The sequence below is a fragment of the Salmo salar genome, chromosome 04, assembly GCF_965601325.2.
Source record: "Salmo salar chromosome 04, fSalSal1, whole genome shotgun sequence".
In the NCBI taxonomy this organism is placed as follows: Eukaryota; Metazoa; Chordata; class Actinopteri; order Salmoniformes; family Salmonidae; genus Salmo; species Salmo salar.
The window spans coordinates 56,527,424-56,550,972 of NC_138294.1; the positions used below are offsets into that span (position 1 = coordinate 56,527,424).

Sequence of the window (23,549 nt, forward strand, 5' to 3'; positions counted from 1 at the left end):
CAATAAACGTTGGGTAGTTAGTTAGATAACATATTGTTAATATACTGGCAAGTTCGATTTATTAGTAGCCAACTAAGGAGGTAGCTACGTTAGCTAACATACTGGTACCTACTGCTGTAATGATATGCTATGCGGTTCTTGCGGATAGCGTAGGCAACACATTGTCAGCCAACATAAAGTGTAGCATAACTTACTAAAAAAGTAATTACTTTCTTACATTGCTCAACATTTTCTTAACCTGTGTCATAATTAGTTAAAGCAATACATTTGTATCCGCTGACGTCGGATTTCGGCTGCATATCTACGCCATTTTCTTCAAATCAGAAAACGTTGTGAAGCCACGCCCATTTCGGAAGAATTGCATTATGGGCCCCAAAAGCACGGAAATAGTGTCCACTGCTTGTATACTTCGTATTTTCGCGAATGTAGTACGACATCCGGGAACCTTTGGCATACTAACTCTATCCATACTCAATTTACGTCACAAATAATAGGATTAGTATGAGTATTCGAACACAGTTAATGAGTCAGGCGTTATTGCATGCACTTTCTGCTAAGTAACATGTTTGTTATCTTAATTTGTCGAGATCTATATAGAAAATAATGTGAGTAAAAACTTGGACAACGCGCGGCTTGTTTTTTATATAGTAGATACATTGTATTAACTGGATAACTATTCATTTTAAATTTGTTACACTGACTATTTCACATTGAACAATGGCGATTGCACACGTTGCAACAGAATACGTTTTCTCCGACTTTTTATTAAAGGATCCAACAGAGTCGAAGTACAAAGGGGTCCGTCTGGAGCTTGCGGTAGACAAAATAGTCACTTTCATCGCGGTTGGTCTCCCTTTGTTACTCATCTCCCTCGCGTTTGCCCAAGAGGTGTCAGTGGGTGAGTTGAATTACTGATAGACTAGTAGAACTAAAATTAAACTAACATGTTCAAATATATCGAATAAAAGCATCAGGGTCAAACAGAAATTGATAAAAATAGTATTCTCCAGCCAATTGAATTGAGCAGTAACAGCAGAGCAGATTATCGGTTTCTCTCGACGCACAAACTCTGGCTTTCTGTTTTTGGTTTGAGCAGACCTCTGCAGTCAAGCACTGAATAAAAACCTACTTCAATTGTTTTAGTTAGTCTAAAACGAATGGATTTTTTGATTCTCATTAGATAAACTCGTAAACATGTCTAATCCCTGGGTCGTTCTTTGTCTGCTCCATAGACCCCATAATTGTAATTCATACCCCTGTCTGTCAACGGGAAACAGGCAAATTGCATTTCATTTGTTTCGCCCCGGAATATCCTGCCCTGTATTGGAGAATTCTTCATGTATTAGGAGAGCTGAGTTGCTTGTCCCTCAATATGCATTTGTAGTAACATTGTAGCCTTCTTGTATTGTCTTGAGTTCGAGATTAGGCCCACAGCGCCGCCTGCCCCTGTGAAGAAACCGTTACATTGTACATCTTTGAAAATGACTCCTCAACAGGGTTGCCAGGTTAAGTTAAATTTATAGCTCATTGACCACTGAAACCCTGAAATGCCTGAAAACTAGACCCAATTTTTTTTCACAGCAAGAGGGGTGTTAGCATATTTATACAATAAACCCCTTTTCCATAACGTTATTGAGCCAATTAAGAAGGAAAATGATAGTAACCTTAGAAGCTAAATTCGGGTTTCTTCAAAAGTAATAAAGACATTTCAATATGTGGCAAGAGAAAAGATCATTTGCCCTTATTACTCTCGCCAGATCATTTTTCATCAATGGATGTCTATTTAACAAATGTAACTGCCATGCTTAAGCAATAGGGCCCAAGGTATATAGCCACAGCTAAGGGCTGTTCTTAAGCGTGACGCAACACGGAGTACCTGGATTTAGCCGTGGTATTTTTATTTTACTTTTATTTAACTAGGCAAGTCAGTTAAGAACAAATTCTTATTTACAATAACGGTCAGCTCAGGGATTCAATCTAGCAACCTTTCGGTTACAGGCCCAACGCTCTAACCACTAGGCTACCTGCTGCCACATATTGGCCACATACCCAAACCCCAAGTGTGCCTTATTGATATTATAAACTGGGTAGCAACGTAATTAGAACAGTAAAAAGTCATGTTTTGTTATACCTGTGGTATATGGTCTGATATACCACGGCTTTCATCCAATCAAAATTCAGGGCTTGAACCAGGTTTATAATTGTAAATAAATCCCCATTGCACATGTGCATAACTATAGATAAATCCGACAGGAGAGTTTGAGTGATGAAAGTTGGACAGAGGATCTCAATCTCTGAGTATAAAACACTAATGCTAGGTTATTTTCTGGCAATTGTGCTATTATTATGTGCCAGATGTTGAGACTACAAACCGTTATAAATGGCCCATTTGCGAGATTGACTTGTCATTTCAATAGGCATAGGCTACAGACTAAAATCTGGTTTATGATTGTCATTCAATTTTGCCATGGTTTGCTTGGATAAAGGCAGGAATCCTATCGGCCTACATCTAATTTCAGATAGTTTACATTAGCCTAGAGAAGATGTAGACAAGATGTAAACGGAACAATTTAGCAGCTTGCTTAGTTCAAATTAACAGACTAAATTATTCAACATGAATAGCGAGGTGATTTCGAAGGTAAGTGTTTCCCAATAGCCTGCTGGAATAGGCTACTGAGGATGGGGTCATAATTTCAATCACTGAATTAAATATGAATAATATGTATATGAACTGAATATGCTTGTCAACAACAGCCAGTGTTTATTTTCTTGAATTTGTTTTACCTGTAGCCTAATCTGACCACTGTTACATCAATCTAATCCGTTCTAACATCTGATTGGCAACTGCGATAGAGTTTTGATCATTTCCAATTGAATTAACTAAACATGTCCATTAATAATTGCATAATAACACAAGTCTACAACAACAATAAACTGAAGTTTATAGGCTATTTATTCAATTGGTTTGTCAGGTAGGTTACACAAGTAGCACACCACTCAGTCACACTGCAACAGCCTGCCGCACTGCCAGACAGTCAGCACCAGGTCACAGTGAAATGTTTTTTAAGAGAAATGCCATGACGGCCACAGTGCAACTTAAAAGTAGACCAAAGACGCGCAACCCGCGACCAATACATTTTCACCTGAGACATGGTTTTAGCCCAATTTGTACAAAAACAACAAACATGGCAACACTGCTCTACAACCTCACATAATCCACTCCCCTCTGCTGTTATATTTTATCCTTAAAAGGTATTCATATGGAATAGTGACTGAATAGAGGTAGCATAGGTAATGAAACAGGTTTGTGGCAGAAAGATCATTTGATTCATAAAATCACGTGGGAAAATAATTTCAAATCAAATTTATTTATAAAGCCTTTCTAACATCAGCTGATATCTCAAAGTGCTGTACAGAAACCCAGCCTAAAACCCCAAACAGCAAGCAATGCAGGTGTAGAAGCACGGTGGCTAAGAAAAACTCCCTAGAAAGGCCAGAACCTAGGAAGAAACCTAGAGAGGAACCAGGCTATGAGGGGTGGCCAGTCCTCTTCTGGCTGTGCCGGGTGGAGATTATAACAGAACATGGCCAAGATGTTCAAATGTTCATAGATGACCAGCAGGGTCAAATAATAATAATCACAGTGGTTGTCAAGGGTGCAACAGGTCAGCACCTCAGGAGTAAATGGCAGTTGGCTTTTCATAGCCGATCATTCAGAGTATCTCTACCGCTCCTGCTGTCTCTAGAGAGTTGAAAACAGCAGGTCTGGGACAGGTAGCACGTTCGGTGAACAGGTCAGGGTTCCATAGCCGCAGGCAGAACAGTTGAAACTGGAGCAGCAGCACGGCCAGGTGGACTGGGGACAGCAAGGAGTCATCAGGCCAGGTAGTCCTGAGGCATGGTCCTAGGGCTCAGCTCCTCTAAGAGAGAGAAAGAAAGAATTAGAGAGAGCATACTTAAATTCACACAGGACACTGGATAAGACAGGAGAAATACTCCAGATATAACAGACTGACCCTAGCCCCCCGACACATAAATTACTGCAGCATAAATACTGGACGCTGAGAAAGGAGGGGTCGGGAGACACTGTAGTCCCGTCCAACGATACCCCCGGACAGGGCCAAACAGGCAGGATATAACCCCACCCACTTTGCCAAAGCACAGCCCCCACACCACTAGAGGGATATCTTCAACCACCAACTTACCATCCTGAGACAAGGCCATGTATAAAACATTAGGACCACCTGCTCTTTCCATGACAGACTGACCAAGTAAAAGCTATGATCCCTTATTGATGTCACTTGTTAAAGCCACTTCAGTCAGTGTAGATGAAGGGGAGGAGATGGGTTAAAGTAGGATTTTTAAACCTTGAGACAATTAACATTGGATTGTGTGTGTGCCATTCAGAGGGTGAATGGGCAAGACAAAATATTTATGTGCCTTTGAACAGGGTATGGTAGGAGGTGCCAGGCGCACCGGTTTGAGTGTCAAGAACTGCAGCACTGGTGGGTTTTTCACGCTCAAGTTTCCTGTGTGTATCAAGAATGGTCCACCACCCAAAGGACATCCAGCCAACTTGACACAGCTGTTGGAAGCATTAGAGTCAACGTGGGCCAGCGTCCCTGTGGAACGCTTTCCACACCTTGTAGGTGTTTCTAGTGTTTTGTACACTCAGTGTATATGTTCAGTTTAATTCTGTGGTATCAGCACTGTAAAGAGTCCCTGCTTTTTAATCTATTCCCCTGCAGTCTACAGATATGATATCATATGTTACATGCCAGTTTGAGCAGAGGTCAATGGAACTTGGGGTGGCAGTGACTGACTGTGCTTTCCATAGTTCATCCAGGCAATATGTAACACCAAATTGATTTGTGTTGTGGATGTGCAGTCCAAATATGTGTAATAACATAGATAATAGCCTATTATTACTAACAATAATTGAAATATTTCAGTTGTTATACACTGCTCAAAAAAATAAAGGGAACACTAAAATAACACATCCTAGATCTGAATGAATGAAATAATCTTATTAAATACTTTTTTCTTTACATAGTTGAATGTGCTGACAACAAAATCACACAAAAATAATCAATGGAAATCCAATTTATCAACCCATGGAGGTCTGGATTTGGAGTAACAGTCAAAATTCATGTGGAAAACCACACTACAGGCTGATCCAACTTTGATGTAATGTCCTTAAAACAAGTCAAAATGAGGCTCAGTAGTGTGTGTGGCCTCCACGTGCCTGTATGACCTCCCTACAACGCCTGGGCATGCTCCTGATGAGGTGGCAGATGGTCTCCTGAGGGATCTCCTCCCAGACCTGGACTAAAGCATCCGCCAACTCCTGGACAGTCTGTGGTGCAACGTGGCGTTGGTGGATGGAGCGAGACATGATGTCCCAGATGTGCTCAATTGGATTCAGGTCTGGGGAACGGGCGGGCCAGTCCATAGCATCAATGCCTTCCTCTTGCAGGAACTACTGACACACTCCAGCCACATGAGGTCGAGCATTGTCTTGCATTAGGAGGAACCCAGGGCCAACCACACCAGCATATGGTCTCACAAGGGGTCTGAGGATCTCATCTCGGTACCTAATGGCAGTCAGGCTACCTCTGGCGAGCACATGGAGGGCTGTGCGGCCCCCCAAAGAAATGCCACCCCACACCATGACTGACCCACCGCCAAACCGGTCATGCTGGAGGATGTTGCAGGCAGCAGAACGTTCTCCACGGCGTCTCCAGACTCTGTCACGTCTGTCACATGTGCTCAGTGTGAACCTGCTTTCATCGGTGAAGAGCACAGGGCGCCAGTGGTGAATTTGCCAATCTTGGTGTTCTCTGGCAAATGCCAAACGTCCTGCACGGTGTTGGGCTGTAAGCACAACCCCCACCTGTGGACGTCGGGCCCTAATACCACCCTCATGGAGTCTGTTTCGGCCCGTTTGAGCAGACACATGCACATTTGTGGCCTGCTGGAGGTCATTTTGCAGGGCTCTGGCAGTGCTCCTCCTGCTCCTTCTTGCACAAAGGCGGAGGTAGCGGTCCTGCTGCTGGGTTGTTGCCCTCCTACGGCCTCCTCCACATCTTCTGATGTACTGGCCTGTCTCCTGGTAGCGCCTCCATGCTCTGGACACTACGCTGACAGACACAGCAAACCTTCTTGCCACAGCTCGCATTGATGTGCCATCCTGGATGAGCTGCACTACCTGAGCCACTTGTGTGGGTTGTAGACTCCGTCTCATGCTACCACTAGAGTGAAAGCACCGCCAGCATTCAAAAGTGACCAAAACATCAGCCAGGAAGCATAGGAACTGAGAAGTGGTCTGTGGTCACCACCTGCAGAACCACTCCTTTATTGGGGGTGTCTTGCTAATTGCCTATAATTTCCACCTGTTGTCTATTCCATTTGCACAACAGCATGTGACATTTATTGTCAATCAGTGTTGCTTCCTAAGTGGACAGTTTGATTTCACAGAAGTGTGATTGACTTGGAGTTACATTGTGTTGTTTAAGTGTTCCCTTTATTTTTTTGAGCAGTGTATAAAGGTTACACATCAAGCAAATAACAGTGAAATCACTAATACATGTTTTTATTGCATACACTATGGGACAACCACATAAATAACTGGAGGGGACAGTTACTCACAAACTCAATGTCCACTGGGAGTAGATAACAGCTGGAGCCCACACTGGTCCTATTTCCTGTTATTTCCTGTTTTCAATTAAAATTAGAACATTACGCTGTGTACACTTACTAGTCTTTCCACTCTGGACTGGCCCATTCTAACCCTGTCCAATCCCTTTGGCTGAATGCAGGTACCCAGATCAGCTGTTTTGCCCCTACAAACTTCTCATGGCGACAGGCAGCCTATGTTGACTCCTTCTGTTGGGCGGCGGTGCAGGAGCAGCAACTCAGCGTTGATGGCGTCGAGGGTGCCCCCCTATGGCTGCACAAGGTACAAGCCCTCAGTTAGCCAAAAGGGCAGCTCCAGTCAGTGGCCAGAGGGCAGCTCCAGTCAGTGGCCAGAGGGCAGCTCCAGTCAGTGTGAGAGATTGACAGTTATGGCTGCATGGGGAGTTGGGCAATAACACTCCTCATTGGCAATCACGCGCAGCATCACATTTGGCATATTTATGATTGAGATCCCCTTTCGGAGCTCTCAGCAGTAAGCCATACGTTAAATCAGACCAGACTGTCAGAGAAGTCAACCTCTTCATCTACATGAAAGCCCTGTTACCATGGCCTTTACAATTATAATTATGCAGCCTCTTCTCAGACAACTGGGAGAGATACTATTTCTTGACGAGGTGGATGATATCGCCATAGGTCCAGGTGTATTAGCATAGCCGCGGAAAGTAGGGGTGCTTATAAATAAATAAATAAAAATCCCCCCGGTCGACAAAATGAAAGCACCCCCACCTCTAAACATCTTCCTGTGGACATGTGAATGAGTTTGGTTTACTTGGTCTGTCACAAGGAAGCTCCCAAAAGCCTGGTCACAACAATGAACTTCTGTGTGTCATACCAATGTGGGGCACACCAATGTTCTGTATTTTCTACAATCAGTTCATGTGGATTGTAATTTTCCTGGTCCTAATTTCTCAGTCATGCGATTCTTGCTTTTGTCTTCCATCTCTCACCCTCTTTTATTCCTCTGCCCTCCTCCTCCAGTTCTTCCCTTACATCCTTCTGTTGGTGGCAATCCTCATGTACATCCCTGCTCTGTTCTGGCGCTTCACGGCCGCCCCACACCTCTCCTCTGACCTCAACTTCATCATGGAGGAGCTGGACCGCTCCTATAACCGAGCCATCAGACTGGCCAAGAGCCTGGCCACATCTATAGACACCAAAGATGTTTCTGACGACCCCCCCAGGTAAACACTACGAAGGGCCTTATTCACTTCCAGCCTCCAACTTTAGATGACTTGTCTTCCTTAGATGATTTATTTGTCCCTTCCACCTGAGCTCAAAGACTCCTAGTGGCCAAATTTACTAAGCGTTTGCATTAGAGGTCGACCGATTCCGATTATGGCCGATTACATTGCACTCCACGAGGGGACTGTGTGGCAGGCTGACCACCTGTTACGCAAGTACAGCAAGGAGCCAAGGTAAGTTGCTAGCTAGCATTAAAAATATCTTATGAAAAACAATCAATCTTAACATAATCACTAGTTAACTACACATGGTTGACGATATTACTAGTTTAACTAGCTTGTCCTGCGTTGCATATAATCAATGCAGTGCCTGTTAATTTATCATTGAATCATAGCCTACTTCGCCAAACGGGTGATGATTTAACAAAAGTGCATTTGCAAAAAAAGCACAATCGTTGCACCAATGTACCTAACCATAAACATTAATGCCTTTCTTAAAATCAATACACAAGTATATTTTTTAAAAACCTGCATATTTAGTTAAAAGAAATTCATGTTAGCAGGCAATATTAACTAGGGAAATTGTGTCACTTCTCTTGGGTTCCGTGCAAGCAGAGTCAGGGTATATGCAGTAGTTTGGGCCGCCTGGCTCATTGCGAACTGTGTGAAGACCATTTCTTCCTAACAAAGACCGTAATTAATTTGCCAGAATTGTACATAATTATGACATAACATTGAAGGTTGTGCAATGTAACAGCAAAATTTAGACTTCGGGTTGCCACCCATTCGATAAAATACGGAACGGTTCCGTATTTCACTGAAAGAAAGAAAAAAAATGTTTTCGAAATGATAGTGTCATACGTTTCGTCTTCTGATGAAGAGTAAGAAATATCGGACCAATACGCAGCGTGTCCATACGGACTGGAGGGCGACTCTGGCTGCGCCGGTTCCGGACAGGAGGGCGACTCTGGCTGCGCCGGTTCCGGACTGTGGGCCGTCTCTGTCGGTTCCGGACTGTGGGCCGTCTCTGTCGGTTCCGGACTGTGGGCCGTCTCTGCTGGCTCCGGACTGTGGGCCATCTCTGCTGGCTCCGGACTGTGGGCCATCTCTAGACGGGGCACTATCGCCGGAAGCTCTGGACGGGGCACTGTTGCCGGACACTCTGGACGGGGCACTGTTGCCGGACACTCTGGACGGGGCACTGTTGCCGGACACTCTGGACGGGGCACTGTTGCCGGAAGTCCTGGACAGGGAATGTGCACTGGAAGCCTGATGCGTGGGGCTGGTACTGGAGGTACCAGACTGGAGACACGCACCCCAAGGCTAGTCCGAGGAGCAGGAGCAGAACGAGCTGGACTGGGCTGACGCACTGGAGGCCTGGTGCGTGGGGCTGGCTTAGGAGGCGCCAGACTAGGGACACGCACCTCAAGGCTAGTGCGAGGAGCAGGAACAGGACGTACTGGACTGGACTGACGCACTACAGGCCTGGGGCGTGGGGCTGGCTTTGGAGGCGCCAGACTAGGGACACGCACCTCAAAGCTAGTGCGAGGAGCAGGAACTGGATACACGGGGCCTTGACTACGCACTGGAGGTCTGAAGGACACAGCCTGCATAACCCGTTCTGGCTGGATAGTTACCCTAGCCCAGCACGGGCGAAGTGCTGGTATCGACCGCACCGGCCTATAGGTGCGCACTGGTGATACAGTGCGTATCTCCACATAGCGTGGTGTTTTCTTGGTCCGACGCTCCCCATAATAAGCACGGGAAGTTGGCTCAGGTCCCCTTCCTGGCCTAGCCAACTTACCCGTGTGCCCCCCCAAATTTTTTTTGGGGGGGGCTGCCTCTCAGGCTTCCTTGCCAGCCGTGTTCCCGAATAACGTTCTCGATCCTCTCCAGTCTTCCTCCATGGTCCTTCTCCAGCCAGTATCTCCTCCCAAGTCCATGACTCCGTATACACCTCCTGCTGCTCCCTCCTCCGCTGCTTGATCCTCGATTGGTGGGTGATTCTGTCATACGTTTCATCTTCTGATGAAGAGTAAGAAATATCGGACCAATACGCAGTGTGGTAAGTGTCCATACACTTATATTTTTATTCATACGTGAACACTGAAACAAAACAAGAAAACGCACGACAGTCCTGTAAGGTAACCTTGCCTATACATGGAACAATCACCCACAAACACAAGAGAAAATAAACCCATATAAATATGGCCTCCAATTAGAAGCAACGACAACCAGCTGCTTCTAATTGGAGGTCGTTCCTAAAACTAACATAGAAATACAAATACTAGAAATACGAACATAGAAATACAAAATATAGAACAATACCCAAAAAAACCCGACAACACAAAACAAACACACCCCTGCCACATCCTGACCAAACTACAATAACAAATAACCCCTTTTACTGGTCAGAACGTGACAGATAGTTTCCAGATTTTACCATATTAATGACCTAAGGCTTGTATTTCTGTGTGTTTATTATAATTAAGTCTATGATTTGATAGAGCAGTCTGACTGAGCGGTGGTAGGCAGCAGCAGGCTCGTAAGCATTCATTCAAACAGCACTTTCCTGCGTTTGTCAGCAGCTCTTCGCAATGCTTGAAGCATTGCGCTGTTTATGACTTCAAGCCTATCAACTCCCGAGATTAAGCTGGCAATACTATAGTGCCTATAAGTATATCCAATAGTCAAAGGTATATGAAATACAAATGGTATAGAGAGAAATAGTCCTATAATTTCTATAATAACTACAACCTAAAACTTCTTAACTGGGAATATTGAAGACTCATGTTAAAAGGAACCACCAGCTTTCATATGTTCTCATGTTCTGAGCAAGGAACTTAAACGCTAGCTTCTTTACATGGCACATATTGCCCTTTTACTTTCTTCTCCAACACTGTGTTTTTGTATTATTTAAACCAAATTGAACGTTTCATTTTTTATTTGAGACTAAATTTATTTTATTTATGTATTATATTAAGTTAAAATAAAAGTGTTATTCAGTATTGTTGTAATTATCATTATTACAAATATATATATTTATATATATCGGCCGATTAATCAGTATCGGACCAGTTTGAGGAGTTCACCCGCCGTTTCTGGTCGGTCTTCGACCACCCGCCCGAGGGTAGAGCGGTGGGTGAACATCTCTACCATCTGAGGCAGGAGACGAGGAGCGTCCAGGAGTTCGCCCTGGAGTTTAGGACCCTGGCTGCCAGCGCGGGATGGAACAACAGGGCCCTGATCGACCATTACTGCTGCAGTCTGTGCGAGGACGTCCGTTGGGAGCTGGCCTGCAGAGAAACCACCCTCACGTTTAACCAGCTGGTGGACCTGTCCATCCAGCTGGACAACCTGCTGGCTACTCGTGGACGTCCAGATCGGGGTCTGGTGGTTCCATCCTCCCGCACCCCCTCTCCGATACCCATGGAGCTGGGAGGGACGGTGCGCAAGGAGAACGGAGGGGGTTCCCGCTCGTGCACCATCTGTGGCCGCAGAGGTCACACTACCGGTCGGTGCCGGGTTGGTTCCTCTGGGAATCGAGGCAGCAGGCAGGGCGCTCTGGCGTCACCCCAGGTGAGCCGGCACCATTCTCACCCAGAGCCCTCTGTTGCACATATGTTTGTCTCTGTCACTTTTCCTGAGTTTTCCCCGCATTCCCAGCATAAGGCGCTCGTAGATTCAGGTGCGGCTGGGAATTTCATCGATAGAGCGTTAGCTCATAGTTTAGGGACCCCCATTGTTCCCGTGGATGTGCCCTTCCCCGTTCACGCCTTAGATAGTCGACCATTAGGGTAAGGGATAATTAGGGAGGTCACCACTCCTTTGGGCATGGTGACGTAGGGGGTCACACGGAGAGAATTAGTCTTTTCCTTATTGTCTCCTTAGTCTTTTCCACGCTTCCTGTGGTGCTAGGCCTACCCTGGTTAGCTTGTCATAACCCCACTATTTCTTGGCCACAGAGGGCTCTCACAGGGTGGTCGCGAGAGTGCTCAGGTAGGTGTTAACCTCTTGCATCTAGACGTTCCGCTAGCGGAACACCTGCTCCAATATCCAATGATAGGCGTGGCGCGAATTACAAATTCCTCAAAAATACAAAAACTTCAATTTTTCAAACATATGACTATTTCACAGCATTTTAAAGACAAGACTCTCCTTTATCTAACCACACTGTCCGATTTCAAAAAGGCTTTACAGCGAAAGCAAAACATTAGATTATGTCAGCAGAGTACCAAGCCAGAAATAATCAGACACCCATTTTTCAAGCTAGCATATAATGTCACAAAAACCCAGAAGACAGCTAAATGCAGCACTAACCTTTGATGATCTTCATCAGATGACACACCTAGGACATTATGTTATACAATACATGCATGTTTTGTTCAATCAAGTTCATATTTATATCAAAAAACTGCTTTTTACATTAGCATGTGACATTCAGAACTAGCATACCCCCCGCAAACTTCCGGGGAATTTGCTAACAATTTACTAAATTACAAAAAGCATAACAATTATTTTAAGAATTATAGATACAGAACTCCTCTATGCACTCGATATGTCCGATTTTAAAATAGCTTTTTGGTGAAAGCACATTTTGCAATATTCTAAGTACATAGCCCAGCCATCACGGGCTAGCTATTTAGACACCCGGCAAGTTTAGCACTCACCAATATCACATTTACTATTATAAAAGTTTGATTACCTTTTGTTGTCTTCGTCAGAATGCACTCCCAGGACTGCTACTTCAATAACAAATGTTGGTTTGGTCCAAAATAATCCATCGTTATATCCGAATAGCGGCGTTTTGTTCGTGCGTCCCAGACACTATCCGAAATGGTAAATCAGGGTCGTGCGCATGGCGCAATTCGTGACAAAAACAATCTAAATATTCCATTACCGTACTTCGAAGCATGTCAACCGCTGTTTAAAATCCATTTTTATGCCATTTTTCTCGTAAAAAAAAGCGATAATATTCCGACCGGGAATGTCCATTTAGCTAAACAGAGGAAAGAAAACAAAGCTTTCGGTCGACGCGGGCACGAGCCTGAGTCTCACAGTACTGTAACCAGCCACTACCCAAACGCGCTACTTTGTTTCAGCCAGAGCCTGCAAAGCCACGATTCAGTGTTTTGCCGCCTGTTTCTGACAGCCCATGGCAGCTGTAGGAAGTGTCACGGGACAGCTAAGATCCTCACTCTTCAATAAACAGAGACAAGAAGAACGACACCTTGTCAGACAGGCCACTTCCTGCATGAAATCTTCTCAGGTTTTTGCCTGCCATATGAGTTCTGTTATACTCACAGACACCATTCAAACAGTTTTAGAAACTTTAGGGTGTTTTCTATCCAAAGCCAATAATTATATGCATATTCTAGTTACTGGGCAGGAGTAGTAACCAGATTAAATCGGGTATGTTTTTTATCCAGCCGTGAAAATACTGCCCCCTAGCCATAACAGGTTAAGGGGTTTCCGTTGGTGCTACTACGGTGGAGAGTCCAGACCAGATCTCCACCGTGCGCATTCCCCCTGAATATGCCGATTTGGCTCTTGCCTTCTCCAAAAAGAAGGCGACTCAATTACCACCTCATCGACGGGGCGATTGTGCGATAGATCTCCTGGTAGACGCTGCACTTCCCAGGAATCACGTGTATCCCCTCTCACAGGCGGAGACGGAGGCTATGGAAACATATGTCTCCGAATCCCTGCGTCAGGAGTACATTCTGTCCTCCACTTCACCAGCCTCCTCGAGTTTCTTTTTTGTGAAGAAAAAGGAGGGAGGTCTGCGCCCTCCTTTTTCAATCGGGGTCTGAATCAGATCACTGTTAGGTATAGTTACCCGCTACCGCTCATCGGCACAGCGATAGAGTCAATGCACGGGGCGCGCTTCTTCACTAAACTAGATCTCAGGAGCACTTACAACCTGGTGCATATCCGACAGGGAGACGAGTGGAAGACGGCTTTTAGTACCACCTCGGGGCACTATGAATACCTCGTCATGCCGTACGGGTTGATGAATGTGCCATCAGTCTTCCAAGCCTTTGCAGACAAGATTTTCAGGGACCTGCACGGGCAGGGTGTGGTGGTGTATATTGATGACATTTTGATGTACTCCCTGGTGCGCAGAGTGCTTGGTCGCCTGTTGGAGCATGACCTGTACGTCAAGGCTGAGAAATGCCTGTTCTTCCAACTGTCCGTCTCTTTCCTAGGGTATTGCATTTCCACCTCAGGTGGAGATGGAGAGTGACCGCATTGCAGCATGTGCGTAATTGGCCGACTCCCACCAGGGTAAAGGAGGTGCAGCGGTTCTTAGGGTTTGCCAACTACTACCGGAGATTTATCTGGGGTTTGGTCAGGTAGCGGCTTCCATTACCTCACTGCTGAAGGGGGGCCCGGTGCGCTTGCAGTGGACAGCTGAAGCGGACAGGGCTTTTAGTCACCTGAGGGCTCTGTTTACCTCGGCTCCCATGCTGGCCCATCCGGATCCCTCTTTGGCGTTCATAGTGGAGGTGGACGTGTCCGGGGATTGGAGCTGTGCTCTCTCAGTGCCCGAAGCTCCGCCCCTGTGCTTTCTTCTCTAAGAAGCTCAGCCCGGCGGAGCGAAACTATGATGTGGGGGACCGGGAGCTGTTAGCTGTCGTCAAGGCCTTGAAGGCGTGGAGACATTGGCTTGAGGGGGCTAGACACCCTTTTCTCATCTGGACTGACCACCGCAATCTGGAGTACATCCGGGCAGCGAGGAGACTGAACCCTCGCCAGGCAAGGTGGGCCATGTTTTTCACCCGTTTTGTGTTTACCCTTTCCTACAGACCAGGCTCCCAGAACGTTAAGGCAGACGCATTGTCCCGGCTGTATGACACAGAGGAGCGGCCCATGGATCCCACTCCCATACCGCCTCATGCCTGGTGGCGCCGGTAGTGTGGGAGCTGGACGCGGACATTGAGCAGGCGTTACGTGCAGAGCCCGCTCCCCTTCAGTGTCCAGCTGGGCGCCTGTACGTTCCGTCTGCTGTCCGCGACCGTCTGATCTATTGGGCCCACACGTCACCCTCTGGTCATCCTGGGATAGGTCGGACGGTGCGCTGTCTTAGTGGGAAGTACTGGTGGCCCACTTTGGCTAAGGATGTGAGGGTTTATGTTTCCTCCTGCTCGGTGTGCGCCCAGTGTAAGGCTCCTAGACACCTGCCCAGAGGTAAGTTACAACCCTTACCCGTTCCACAACGGCCGTGGTCACACCTGTCGGTAGATTTCCTGACCGATCTTCCTCCCTCACAGGGTAACAACACGATCCTGGTCGTTGTGGATCGTTTTTCTAAGTCCTGTCGTCTCCTCCCATTGCCCAGTCTCCCTACGGCCCTACAGACTGTGGAGGCCTTGTTTACACACGTCTTCCGTCACTACGGGGTGCCTGAGGATATAGTGTCTGATCGGGGTCCCCAGTTCACGTCGAGGGTCTGGAGGGCATTCATGGAACGTCTGGGGATCTCGGTCAGCCTTACCTCAGGTTTTCACCCCGAGAGTAACGGGCAGGTGGAGAGAGTTAACCAGGATGTGGGTAGGTTTCTGAGGTCCTATTGCCAGGACTGGCCGGGGGAGTGGGCAGCGTTCGTGCCCTGGGCAGAGATGGCCCAGAACTCGCTCCGCCACTCCTCCACTGACCTCTCTCCCTTCCAGTGTGTATTGGGGTATCAGCCGGTTCTGGCTCCTTGGCATCAGAGTCAGACCGAGGCTCCTGCGGGGGATGACTGGTTCCGGTGCTCGGAGGAAACATGGGACGCCGCCCCATGTTCACCTTCAGCACGCCGTGCTGCGCCAGAAAGTTGGCGTAGACCGTCACCGCAGTGAGGCCCCAGTGTTAGCACCAGGGGACCGGGTCTGGCTCTCGACCCGAAACCTGCCCTGTCAGAAGCTGGGTCCGTGGTTTGTAGGGCCATTTAAAGTCCTGAGGTGAGTGAACGAGGTTTGTTACATGTTACAGCTTCCCCCCGATTACCGCATTAATCCCTCGTTCCATGTGTCTCTCCTCAGGCCGGTGGTGGCTGGCCCGCTCCAGGAATCCGAGGTGCGGGAGGTTCCTCCGCTCCCTCTGGACATTGAGGGGGCCCCGGCGTACTCCGTTGGTTCCATACTGGATTCGAGACGTCGGGCGAGGTGCCTTCAGTACCTCGTGAACTGGGAGGGGTATGGTACGGAGGAGAGATGCTGGGTTCCGGTGGAGGACGTGTTGGGTCCTTCTATGCTGCGAGAGTTCCACCGTCTCCATCCGGATCGCCCTGGGCCTCGCTCTCCGGGTCATCCCCGAGGTCGGTGTCAACGTGCTGCTGGAGCCGCGCGTCAGGGGCGGGTACTGACACGACTTCCGCCAAAGTTGTTCCCTGTCCTTGTTCGGGCGGTGTTCGGCGGTTGACGTCACCGACCTTCTAGCCATCGCTGATCCATTTTTCATTTTCCATTGGTTTTGTCTTGTCTTCCATCACACCTGGTTCCAATCCCATCAATTACATGTTGTGTATTTAACCCTCTGTTTCCCCTCATTTCCTTGTCGGTGATTGTCTATTGTAAGTGTACGTATGTACTGGTGTGCGTCGGGTTATGTTACCCATTGATTTTTATTATTATGTTTTCTGGTGGGTTTTTTGTAAATAAACTGCGCCGTTGGAAACACAGTTATTTCTCTCCTGCGTCTGACTTCTCTGCCGCCAGTTAAACACCCTTACATGTGGTTCTCCCACTACGACTCGTCGGAAAAGCATGCAGTTTATTAGGCTACAGATTAAATTAATGATGAACTTCAGAGGATGGTGAAAGTGCAAGGTGATGAGCTTGATGCTCCTTTCCAATAAATATCGAGGGTCTTATTCTGGTGACATGATCATCTATGCTTGGCTGCCGTTTGACAAATAAACAATCTCACTCTTTTGTCCATAATAATCTCATGTGGGCTATACCCATACTGTTTTTGCCGAGCTGTTGGCCAGAGTGCATGTGCCAATACCAGAGCGGGAACACTCGCTATATAATCACACAGAAAACACTGGTACATGGGAATAGAAGATGAGATCAAATGCTCTATTTTCATTGAGAGGCAGAGGGAGAGCGAAACCTTATTAGCTAGAAGCACAGGTAGTGACGAATGGACTAATTAGGGATTTTGTTTTATCGTTTGACTTCGTACTGCTGGAGACTAAGCCTGGCTGGGGTCAGCAGTCAAATACAATGTGTATCTGTCTGAACTGTGATTATAGGCAGTGCTGTTTATCAGATCAGTAATGGGCAGTTGCAGAATATGCTAATTTATTTTCTTCAATTAACAGTTCTTAAAAGTGCAATAGTGCATAGTGCAATGATTTAATTATCCAGCACTCACTTGAAGTTGACTTTTTCTTTCTTTTTCTGTACACATGCATACAAACATGCTAAAATGAAGTTCATGTGCTCTAGAGGTTGACCGATTATGATTTTTCAGCGCCGATATCAATTATCGGGGGACCAAAAAAGACGATACCAATTAATCGGCCGATTAAAAAAAATAAGTATTTATTTGTAATAATGACAATTACAACAATACTGAATGAACACTTATTTTAACTTAATATAATACATAAATACTATCAATTTAGTCTCAAATAAATAATGAAACATGTTCAATTTGGTTTAAATAATGCGAAAACAAAGTGTTGGAGAAGAAAGTAAAAGTGCAATATGTGCCATGTAAAAAAGCTAACTTTTAAGTTCCTTGCTCAGAACATGAGAACATATGAAAGCGGGTGGTTCCTTTTAACATGAGTCTTCAATATTCCCAGTTAAGAAGTTTTAGGTTGTAGTTATTATAGGAATTATAGGACTATTTCTCTCTATACGATTTGTATTTCATATACCTTTGACTATTGTATGTTCTTATAAGCACTTTAGTATTGCCAGTGTAACAGTATAGCTTCCGTCCCTCTCCTCGCTCCTACCTGTGCTCGAACCAGGAACACATCGACAACAGCCACCCTCGAAGCAGCGTTACCCATGTAGAACAAGGGGAACAACCACTCCCAAGTCTCAGAGCGAGTGACGTTTGAAACGCTATTAGCGCGCACCCGCTAACTAGCTAGCCATTTCACATGGGTTACACCAGCCTAATCTCGGGGGTTGATAGGCTTGAAGTCATAAACAGCGCAATGCTTGAAGAATTGCGAAGAGCTGCTGGCAAAACGCATGAAGGTGCTGTTTCAATGAATGCTTACGAGCCTGCTGCTGCCTACCATCGCTCAGTCAGACTGCTCAATCAAATATCAAATCATAGACTTAATTATAACATAATAACTCACAGAAATACGAGCCTTTGGTTATTAATATGGTCGAATCCGGAAACTATCATTTTGAAAACTAAACGTTTATTATTTCAGTGAAATACGGAACCGTTCCGTATTTTATCTAACTGGTGGCATCCCTAAGTCTAAATATTCCTGTTACATTGCACAACCTTCAATTACGGCCTTTGTTAGGAATAAATGGACTTCACACAGTTCGCAATGAGCCAGGCGGCCCAAACTGCTGTATATACCCTGATTGCTTGCACTTAACGCAAGAGAAGTGACACAAATTCATGTTAGCAGGCAATATTAACTAAATATGCAGGTTTAAAAATATATACTTGTGTATTTATTTTAAAGAAAGGCGTTGATGTTTATGGTTAGGTTTGGTGCAATGACAGTGTTAAATCATCACCCGTTTGTCGAAGTAGGCTGTGATTTGATGAGAAATTAACAGGCACCGCATCGACTATATGCAACGCAGGACACGTTAGATAAACTAGTAATATCATCAACCATGTGTAGTTAACTAGTGATTATGTTAAGTTTAATGCTAGCTAGCAACTTACCTTGGCTTCTTGCTGCCCTCGCGTAACAGGTAGTCAGCCTGCCATGCAGGCTCCTCGTGGAGTGCAATGTAAGGCAGGTGGTTAGAGCGTTGGACTAGTAGCCGGAAGGTTGCAAAAACGAATCCCCGAATCCCCCCTGAACAAGGCAGTTAACCCCCGTTCCTAGGCCATCATTGAAAATAAGAATGTGTTCTTAATCTGACTTGCCTAGTTAAATAAAGGTAAAAAAATAATTGGCTAATCGGTGGCCAAAAATACAGATTACCGATAGTTATGAAAACTTGAAATCGGCCCTAATTAATCGGCCATTCCGATTAATCGGTCGACCTCTAGTCTGCTCGGAGAATGAAAATATGCAAAATTGACGCAACTGCATAATGAGTGCTAGTCCCATTTTCTCGAACTTCTACTGTCCTGCCCCACCTAATCTCCCTGTGTGATGGCAGTGCCCTGGACCTGACCGAAGGCTGCTTTAAATACCCTCTGGTGGAGCAGTACCTGAAGACCAAGCGTTTCTCCCGCTGGCTGGTGGTGAAGTACCTGGCGTGTCGGCTGTTAACCCTGCTCACCCTGCTGCTGGCCTGCCTCTACCTGGGCTACTACATTCGTCTAGCCTCCATCACCGATGAGTTTGCCTGTGACGTGCGGACAGGGGTGCTGAGGAACAACAGTGCGGTGGCGGTGCAGTGTAAGCTGGTGGCGGTGGGGGTGTTCAGGCTGCTAAGCTACATCAACCTGGGGGTGTACATCCTGCTGGCTCCCCTGCTGGTGTACGCTGCCTTGGGCCCGGCCAGACAGAGCTCCCGCTTCCTCCGGCCCTACGAGATGCTGCCGGCCTTCGGAGCTCTGGACCTGGACACGCCCTTCTACAACGACCTCAGCGTGTACCTGCTCTTCCTGGAGGAGAACCTCAGTGAGCTGAAGTCCTATAAGTGTCTGCAGGTGGGTAACAACACTACTATACATGTTTAGTCATATGATAGGCCGGTGGTCATTCAGCAGTGACCATATGTTGCCCATTTTAGGTTTTTAAGTAATAACTTACAAGCTTTGTGCTCCAACTAATTGAGTCATTGAAACCACAATGGACAACTTTAGGTAGTGTCCACTTGGGAAAATATGCTTGGAATTATGTTATCCCAGAGAGACATTATGTCTGGTATTACATTGAGGTATCGCCATATCTATTTATGTGAGGTGTATTGCTACAGGTGCTGGAGCTGCTGAGGGAAGGAGGCGGTGAGGCCTTTGACACTATGTGTCTGCTGCAGACTCTGGGCCAGGTGAAGACAGATGTGGTGGATGGTAAAAAATCCACTTCATACAAGGACAGCAAAGACTGCACCAAGCCTGGAGAGGAGGACACAAACTCTTCTGAGCTGAGAGGTGTGTGAGTGGGTGGGTGGGTAGACTAGGTTATTGGTTCACAAATTGATTGGTATTATTATAGATTCCTCTGCCTGTGAGTTTTATAACTTCATGCAGTTCACTCCACCCATCTCCTGACGGTGCCGGAGAGACTATGGGGATCATAAACTGTCTCCCCAAACTCCCAGTGACCTCTACTACTAGGGGGCAGGACACCTGACAGGTCTTCTGCCTGCTCAGGTTTGTCAGACTGGGTCACTCTCTCCAAGTGGACAAGAGTGCGTGGATAGAACCACATCCATCTCATATGTCCTCTGGAAGTAAAGTTTTCTGTTGTGTGTAACACTCTGAGTTGCCTTGTTCTTCTGACCGGGAAAGGTGTCAGTGAGTCACAGACCAGCCCAACTGGATAGTCTCTCTCTTTCAGGTATGGTCAACTTCCTCACACCATAGGCAAGATTGAGATGTTCAGTCTGATCTTTTTGTTTCCTTTCAGATGTTTCTACATTGTGGCTGGACGACGGGCTGAAGAAAGACAACAAGGACAAGACCTGCTGTGGTGGGAAAGACGTACGTCAGAGAGTGATCTGAAGTGTGAACTAGGGTCTTTATCTTTTCAGTCATTTAGCAGACGTTCTTCTCCAGAGGGACTTAGAGTTAAGTGCCTTGCGCAAGGGCATGTCAACAGATGTTTCACATAGTCGGCTTGGAGATTGGAACCAGCGACCTTTCGGTCACTGGCCCTAACCACTAGGCTACCTGCTGATCAATAGCTTGTTTATTTTTTTTAAGTGCTGTGTTGCTATGTTACCGTATCTACCTTAGTACAATAAAATTGTACCTTTTGTTCTTATGAGGATCGATCAAGCCCCTACTAATTTGTTCTCTAGAATTTAAACAAAAGTTGTTTATAGAACTGTGGTCCACAGTTTCCCCATAGAGATGTTCTCTTTCTGTGTTTACTGCCAGAGATACAAGGTGTTTGTCAGACTGGGTCATTATTTATTTAAAAAGCTGTGATTAGTTATCTAATATTGCTAGCGACATGAACAAAGCCTTGCCCTCATTTTAACCAGCAAACTTCAGCCTCGGTACCTAAGTGGTAACGTATTTATATTGAACCTTTTATTTTCTAAGGAATAGCAGATTATTTTATTCTTTCTTCGGGGATCTGAGTAACTCAATACGTCTAAGGGCTAGATTCAATCAGTTCTGCGTTAACCCGCTTAACCGACAACTGCATAGCACTTTCATTGTTTTTTAGGTGATGTCGGAGGTGTAACGGCGTTGGATTTGTCAAATCAGCAAGCGGCTCCCCGCATTCTACCTGTCGCGGACATTGACATTGGATGCAATGAGTTGTATTAATAATAATCCCACGCAGGCTTGTTACAAATTCGAACACCGGAATGTGTGTTATAATCTACACCTTGATTAGGCTGATATACACTAAGTGTACTAAACATTAGGAGAACCTGCTCTTTCCATGACAGTAATTTACCAGGTAAATCCTGGTGAAAGCTTATGATCCCTTATTGATGTCACCTGTTAAATCTACTTCAATCAGTGTAGATGAAGGGGAGGAGATGGGTTAAAGAAGGACTTTAAAGCCTTGAGACTTGGATTATGTATCTGTACCATTGAGGGTGAATGGGCAAGACAAAAGATTTAAGCTTTTTAAGATTTTTGAATGGGGTATGGTAGGTGCCAGGCGCACCAGTTTGTGTGTCAGGAACTGCAACGGTGCTGGGTTTTTCACGCTTAACAGTTTCCTGTGTGTAACAAGAACAGTCCACCACCCAAGGACATCCAGCCAACTTGACACATCTGTGGGAAGTATTGGAATCAGCATGGGCCAGCATCCCTGTTGAACACTTCCAACACCTTGTAATGTTCATGCCCCGATGAATTCAGGCTGTTCTGAGGGCAAAGGGGGTGCAATTCAATATTAGGAAGGTGTTCCTAATGTTTTGTACACTGTGTAAATCCTTATTTAGTTTATTTAGTTCAATTTGAGTGTCATTAATTCTATATAGCCTACACTTTCTTCTTCTGAACTTCTAATGTAAGTGGGACTAGTGTGGCTTCGTGACAATGACCACACGAGCAGCCGCTCTGATTTGACAGCTCTAATGCAGTTCCACATCCGACACCGCAAAAAGACCAGCTATGCGGGTGTCAGCTATCGCCGGTTAACATGTGATCTGATTGAATCTAGGACTAAGTATCGAAGGCTGCAATTAGACAGCCAGCCCAATTCAGATCTTTTTTTCCACTAATTGGTCTTTTAAGCAATTGCATTGTCTCAACAACAAAAAAAAGATCTGATTAGACCAGAATTGGGCTACCTGTGTAAACGCAGCCAATGTGCATTGAAGTATAAAGCATGTTTGTGTGTAAAGTGCATGTGGAATGGAAGAGACTGTAGAGAAAGTCGCTAGTGTTACTCTAATGGTGCAGTATTTATGTTCATAATGTTATTTAGCAATACTTCAAAGCAATCCTTCAAAATGAGTATGAGATGTTGCTGTTAGTCTGTTTTTATACAGTTTCATATTGATTGATGTTAGATATTAGTTGCTATTTATTTCACTTGCATATTAATGTAGATGGTCCTGTTGGTTCTTATTTTTGTGTCTTATATACCACAGACACAATGATGCACTGACTGTCCCAACTTCTTTGTAAAGTACCACGCACTTTTGGTTTCATAGGTAAATCACTGTATGACAAAGGATATTCAAGTGTTTTTGTTCTTTTAAATAAAAATAGAGGCTTATTGAAGTCTGATTCAAGTTGTTAATTTTGATTATGAAATCACCCCACACAAGAATAAAACTGACAACACTACAACATATCAAAAGGGTGTTTATGGTTGGATGTTCAGTTATTCTTAAGGAATGATAAGACAGTGTTTAGGAAAATACAAAAACTGCAGATGGACTGAGAATACATGTAAGTCTCAAGCAATTTCACATGTTACAATGCTATTACTAATTATTATGAATTACTATTATTCATTACAAGCTACAATGAATAGAGTAGAAGTATTCAAAACATCAAAGTTGTTACAACCTGCAGTACCAGGGTTTTTATTTATACTATTTTCTACATTGTAGAATAATTGTGAAGACATAAAAACTATGAAATAACACGTGGAATCATGTAGTAACCAAAATATATTTGAGATTTGAGATTCTTCAAAGTAGCCCCCCTTTGCCTAGATGACAGCTTTGCACACTATTGGCATTCTCTCAACCAGGTTCACCTGGAATGCTTTTCCAACAGTCTTGAAGGAGTTCCCACATATGCTGAGCACTTGTTGGCAGCTTTTCCTTCAGTCTGCGATCCAACTCATCCCAAACCATCTCAATTGGGTTGAGGTCGGGTGATTGTGGAGGCCAGGTCATCTGATGCAGCACTCCTTCACTCTTC

The 23,549-nt window shown here is 45.4% G+C and overlaps 1 protein-coding gene across 1 annotated transcript; it reads left to right on the plus strand.

The window, feature by feature from the left end:
- Nucleotides 1–393: 393 nt before the first annotated feature.
- On the plus strand, nt 394–22,904 carry panx1b (pannexin 1b). The gene is made up of 6 exons (XM_014196953.3): nt 394–898; nt 6,819–6,958; nt 7,675–7,877; nt 19,193–19,688; nt 19,958–20,132; nt 20,611–22,904. Exons 1-6 carry the CDS (start codon nt 718–720, stop codon nt 20,703–20,705), a joined length of 1,290 nt encoding a protein of 429 aa, XP_014052428.1. The 5' UTR covers nt 394–717; the 3' UTR covers nt 20,706–22,904.
- The last annotated feature ends 645 nt before the right edge of the window (nt 22,905–23,549 follow it).

What these genes read in the sequence shown, in the direction of transcription:
- panx1b (XM_014196953.3), top strand. Translation starts at nt 718, where the DNA reads ATGGCGATTGCACACGTTGCAACAGAATACGTTTTCTCCGACTTTTTA. An exon ending in CCCCCCTATGGCTGCACAAG is followed by an intron (nt 6,959 to 7,674) that starts GTACAAGCCCTC and finishes CTCCTCCTCCAG; the next exon opens with TTCTTCCCTTACATCCTTCT. An exon ending in GTTTCTGACGACCCCCCCAG is followed by an intron (nt 7,878 to 19,192) that starts GTAAACACTACG and finishes GTGTGATGGCAG; the next exon opens with TGCCCTGGACCTGACCGAAG.